Source organism: Dipteris shenzhenensis, chromosome 14 (genome assembly GCF_047967505.1).
Source record: "Dipteris shenzhenensis isolate YYH24624 ecotype China chromosome 14, Dip_SZ_1.0, whole genome shotgun sequence".
Classification (NCBI taxonomy): domain Eukaryota; kingdom Viridiplantae; phylum Streptophyta; class Polypodiopsida; order Gleicheniales; family Dipteridaceae; genus Dipteris; species Dipteris shenzhenensis.
The window spans coordinates 6,443,965-6,449,527 of NC_141609.1; the positions used below are offsets into that span (position 1 = coordinate 6,443,965).

The following is a 5,563-nucleotide window of genomic DNA, read 5'->3' on the forward strand; positions in this document are numbered from 1 at the left end:
AGTCTCGTCATCTCTAGGACTTTTCTCAGCGAGCTGCCAAGCTTCCTCAAGTAGAGCAACCTCCATCTCCATCACTTTCATCGATGACTTGCAAACAAAGCTCTCCCTAGCTTTTTGCCATGTGGCAGATAAGCCACTCAAGCTAAGTCTACATGGCCTATGGTTAGGATTTTTTGACGTGTCAAGGTTAAAATTTTACGATGGTTAGGTTTAGGGTTGGTTAATATGCCACATCACCTCCAATGCCACCTAAGTACATAACCCCTTGCTAGGCACACTTTGTATTCAGCACGTGAATCTGTGTGCCACATCATCAAAGGCCTTCTCTTCTTCATAAAAACTTCGACAAGCCGTAACTTCCAATCCAGGAAGAATTGGCACGCACTCTAAAAAGGAAAAGTGATCGCCTTTTTAAGCTCTATGTGTTTCTCAAGTTAGAATCATTGTATACAATTAGACACTACCATTGAAGCAAAAAGAATCTCATGGTAAGACATTTGCGACAAATGGAAAAGCAACGCATGAATGCACAAACGCATGCCCAAAGCACAAGTGGATGAGAAGACCATAGCACAAAGCATGACATCCACACATAAAGCACTAAGGCACATGGAAGAAAAAAGCATCATGCAAGGAGAAACAAAACCTTTCCACCTTTAGCCTATATTCTTGTAATTAAACCTGAACACCTTGATACGAAGTGTGAGGGACCAGGTCCTCAGCCCTTAGTTTTTCTATGCAGTGGATTTTCCTTGACCCTCAGGGGGTTCACTATGTATAAACCCTCTATATCACGTGCGTTCAAGGCCTATATTCAAAATCCCTTATCTGTAAATTTTTTCATTAATAAAATGTACCCCTTTTCTATACAAATCTGTAAATTTTTTCCAAAACTATTTTAAATAGTCCCTTATGTATATTTATTTCTGTAAATTTTGGGAATAAAAAATATCCTTCTTTTGAACTCACGTGATAGGGTTACATATGATGAGTGACCCTCCCGAGCCTTGACCCACTGGCACCCTCACCTCAGGTGCACCTAGGACTCACTAGCCCCAGATATACCCAGAGCTAATCTGTTTTGGCGCCTCCTGGGGTGCATCTCCACTCCCAAACGGTTCCAGGTGCCCTACAGCGCATCTTGGGAAAAACCCTCTTGTATCCCAACCTATCGGTGAAGACACATAGGCTCACAGACCTGTGCAACACCTGGCCTTCCTTGGATAGGGTCGCCAATTCGCAGTTCACATGGAATGCCCGCCACGCAAAAACCAGGGGAGGTATTGACATGTAAAAACCACACTTGACCACCTTAAGTAGCAAGGTACGCACTAAGGGGAGGTGATGTATCTGTAACTCACATTTGACCACCTTGCAGTAGCAAATTAATCATGTCACCAAGGGGAGGTGTTGAGATATGGTGCCATGTGCACATAGATTACAGGTAAAGGTATGGTGTAGGAATGTATTAAAGTAGCCACCCTAGGATGTGGACTACATGACGTGAAGATGTGAATCAAGTACATCACAAGGAGAGATGTGGACAAAAGTGTTGAATATTCTAAGGGCTCTCTCTATATAAGAAGGCTTCTTGTATTGTTGAAATATACATACACTCAAGATTCTCTTTATGAGTCCAAGCTAATCTATCTTGGAACCTAATTGACTTGAGGTACATGTCATGAGCACTCTCTTCATCATGTTTCCACATAGGTTCCATCCACCTTAGAGCGCTCCAGAGATCATGGGGCATGCATCTTTTAACAACATGTGGTAAAGCACGGGCATATATAGCATCGGATTGCCCAAGACCTCATCCTGCATCTTGATGTCTTCCCTCATCTACGTGCAGAAGTAATCAGCCCAATTGGCAACCTGTGGTGCTTCCAACCTAGCAAGGATGTTTGTTTAGCATGATCGACTAATGGTGGTCTATGTGTTTGACTTAGGTCAACCAATTAAGCACTCTTGTCGATTTTTCCATCTCGAGTTTTGTTATTTCAAAGAATTGAATGTGGCCAGCATGATCATCACTATCTTTTTGTTTTCATAGAGGCCACTCGTACTTCTTCTTCTTCGTCTTCTTCTTTCAGCAGCTGCAGGCTTTTTTCTGCTGTTGTTTGAGTTCTTCGTCGTCTTCAGTTTTGAGCTTTGCATCCGCCATAGACAACCTCCATAGCCATTTCTCCCTCCCTCCCTTGCCCTCCCATGCCTCTCCCCCTTCCTTGATCGGCGCCCTTCTTGCTCAACCCCTTTGTTTCCCTTCTTTCCCCCTCTTCACTTCGCCATCCCCTCTCCTTCCATCCCTCACCACATTTCGATTGGTTGACATTAGCTCCCGCCCTTTCCTCACCACGCCAGGCTTGATCAACATCCGACCCGCCTCCACTTCCTCAGTCGAAGAGTGAAGTCACCTCCCCAAGGCCTTCGCCGCTACGCCCCCTTGCCATCTTTGCTGCTCGGCAGAGCCCTTTGGATGTTTCTAGTGTATTTTAAATTCTCGTCAACCAAAAACCTATCAGCTCAAAAGTGTATCTCAGACAATACTGTTTCTATCGTTCTATGGCCAGCCCAAAAACACACCACCCTCTCCAGCTCTGTAATAAGCAACCCAAAAACCTCCTCCTCCTTCTTCCTCCGTTCTTCATCCTCACGTCGATGGGTTTTTCCGCTGCTGCATCATCCGTAGCTGCCTTTGATCATTCCATCTCTTGCAACTATGCCAACCAGACCTGTGGAAACGTCTCCATCCCTTACCCTTTCTCAATTCAGGCCGATTGCGGCCTCCCAGATTATCGTATCTCCTGCAGAGATAACGCCAGCTACGGTCCAGGTCCCCTCCCTTTCCTGCAATTCGCTAGTAGCAGCGCCTCATTCCAGGTGCTCAACATCTCCACTTCCAACCTCGTCATCAACTCAACTTACTTCAAAGCCGAGTCCTGCGATCTTAGCTCCCTCGGCTTCATTGCTCTAACTCTACCTGATCAAGCTCCTTTCATCGTTTCTCCTGAAAACATCTTCACGGCAATTGGCTGTGATTCCACAGGGAATTTCAGCATTTTCACCCTCAACAATTCGACTCCCTGGGTAGCTGGTTGCAACAATCCTTGCTACAACTCCATGCCCTACCCATTCTGCAACAATTACGCTTGCTGTACCGTCGGACTCCCAAATGACGGAGTCAAATCCATCGAAATGACAGGAGGAGGCATTTCGTATCAAGACTTTGGAGATTACTGCGGATTCTCGACGGTGCTTGATCCCAACACGTACGAGAATCCTGAGGCTTTGGGAAGAATCGGCGCGGGCCATTACGGAATCAGGCTCTCCTGGGGTCTTCCCTTGTCGTCTGATCAGAATTGTTCCACGGTAAACACCACGACTGGATACGCTTGTGCAAAACTTTCTCAATGCGTGGACATAAAAACCGTTTCGGGTTACGTTTGTCAGTGCACTACGCAAGGTTACCAAGGAGATGGATACCGAAACGGAACTGGATGCAAAAGTATGTGATTACTGTATGTTATTAGTATTTGTACGCCATGCTAGCTTTTGCATTTTGTTAGTTCGCTTGTCGCTGTGTTACCGACGCTGGGACTTTTATCCTGATCTGTAGACATAGACGAGTGCGCCGAAGGCCGAGACAATTGTGAGGGACCTCCTTATGGAATATGCTACGATGATCCGGGAAGTTTTCATTGCGGTTGCACTGACGATGCCGTAGGAAATGGCGTCTCTTTAAGGAGCAACGGAACTGGGTGCACGAAGGTGGACAAACGTTTCAAAAGCAGCACGATCATCACAGGTGCGGTGTCCTCCACGAAATCTCTGTATTTTCGAAGTTTTCCAGTATTTCTCTGCCGTGCTCTGATTTCGTACTTCCACCTGTGCTCAGTTACTGCTTTGTCAACTGCTGCTGCGATAGCCATTACAGGCCTCCTATTCGGATGCATTTACAGAAGGCAAACTGCAAGAATCAGGAAAGCGAGGTATTTTGAGAAGAACGGAGGTATTCGGCTCAAGGAATACATCTCTGCAACACGAGGCAGAGAGACACCGAGACTGTTCTCCGAGGCTGACCTCAACAAGGCCACTCAAACCTTTGCAAAGCACCTCGAACTCGGGCGGGGAGGCTATGGCACCGTGTACAAGGGCATCCTTGCAGACTCTACTGTTGTGGCTATCAAAAAATCTAATCAAATCGAACAGCACGAAGTTGACCAATTCAACAACGAAGTGATCATCCTGTCACAGATCAACCATCGAAACATTGTGCAGCTCTTGGGGTGCTGTCTGGAGACACCAGTTCCGCTTCTCGTCTATGAGTACATTTCAAACGGTACACTCTCCGAGCATTTAAAAGGAAAAGATGGGCAATTCCTCAGCTGGGAAAGTCGCCTGGCAATCGCTCTCGAAAGCGCACAAGCATTGGCATACCTTCATTCGTCTATTTCTACGCCAATATTTCACAGAGATATCAAGTCTTCCAACATCCTTCTGGATAAGGCACTAACCCCGAAGGTTTCTGATTTTGGTATATCGCGCCTTGTGCCGATGAATCAGACCCATATTTCCACCGTAGTGCAGGGCACACTGGGGTACTTGGATCCGGAATACTTCCAGACGTTCCAGCTAACTGACAAGAGCGATGTTTACAGCTTCGGAGTTGTCTTGCTCGAGTTGATAACTTCGCTCAAGCCTGTTGCAATGGAAAGAGGGGAGGCTGAAAGCAATCTGAGCGTGCTCTGTATATCAAGGTGGAAGACTGGCACATTTTCTACAGTAATCGATCCTGGTCTTAGAGCATCTCAGAATCCACTCATGATGCAATCGATCAATCAAGTAGCAAAGCTTGCAATGACCTGCCTACGGGTAGAAGGCCATAAACGCCCTGCTATGAAGGACGTTTTCCAGGAGCTGATGTGGATCAGAGGGTCGAACGAATCCATGGGAGCAGTTCTTCATCCTTCTGCTTCTCAGGGTGCGGAAGAGGAAGAAATAGAATGACTAATCCCCTCCTCACAGAAACTAATGGCCAATTCAAGTCACACTTTCAGGGACGCTTCAGGTTCTAATCCGAGTGGGCTTCAAGCATTCGAGATGGTTATGAGGGAATCAATCAGAACAGGAAGATAACTGGATATCTCAAGGTTTATTGGAATCTCTCAATTATAGCATTCTGACTTTACATCAATTAAGGCCCCATTTAGTTGTTGGGATGAACTTGTCTCGTGAACTGGCCTCCCCCTACTTGGACGTGCAACCTGCTCCCCCTTTCCACCAATAAAAAGGCTTGTGGAGACTCCGATCTTTCGGTCCAAGAGTATTCCATCGCTGGGCTGGAATCGCACATATCATAGACTCTAGGTTGGCATTTGACTACCAGAGAGCTTAGTTGACCCAGCCCCTAATCTCCATGGGGCCTCTCCAATCGACTGCTAGTGGTGCTGGGTGACTCCCACTAGCCACGCGTGAGGGGGGGGGGAGGGGCACTCTTGCACTCTATGCATCCGGTGCTTATTCATGAATACTTAATTATATATATATATATAGATTGATACAT

At 46.4% G+C, this 5,563-nt stretch overlaps 1 protein-coding gene across 2 annotated transcripts; it reads left to right on the plus strand.

Moving 5' to 3' along the window:
- Positions 1-2,544: 2,544 nt before the first annotated feature.
- LOC147894121 (wall-associated receptor kinase 1-like) lies at positions 2,545-5,313 on the plus strand. Of its 2 annotated transcripts, none has more exons than XM_087384900.1 (3): positions 2,545-3,505; positions 3,617-3,805; positions 3,896-5,313. In XM_087384900.1, the coding sequence occupies exons 1-3, from the start codon at positions 2,563-2,565 to the stop codon at positions 5,005-5,007; spliced, it is 2,244 nt and encodes a 747-aa protein (XP_087241026.1). In that variant the 5' UTR covers positions 2,545-2,562; the 3' UTR covers positions 5,008-5,313. The 2 variants fall into 2 exon arrangements, with proteins under 2 accessions (XP_087241026.1, XP_087241027.1); XM_087384901.1 differs by having other exon boundaries at positions 3,725-3,805.
- The last annotated feature ends 250 nt before the right edge of the window (positions 5,314-5,563 follow it).

What these genes read in the sequence shown, in the direction of transcription:
- LOC147894121 (XM_087384900.1), top strand. Translation starts at nt 2,563, where the DNA reads ATGGCCAGCCCAAAAACACACCACCCTCTCCAGCTCTGTAATAAGCAA. An exon ending in AAACGGAACTGGATGCAAAA is followed by an intron (nt 3,506 to 3,616) that starts GTATGTGATTAC and finishes CCTGATCTGTAG; the next exon opens with ACATAGACGAGTGCGCCGAA. An exon ending in AAGCAGCACGATCATCACAG is followed by an intron (nt 3,806 to 3,895) that starts GTGCGGTGTCCT and finishes ACCTGTGCTCAG; the next exon opens with TTACTGCTTTGTCAACTGCT.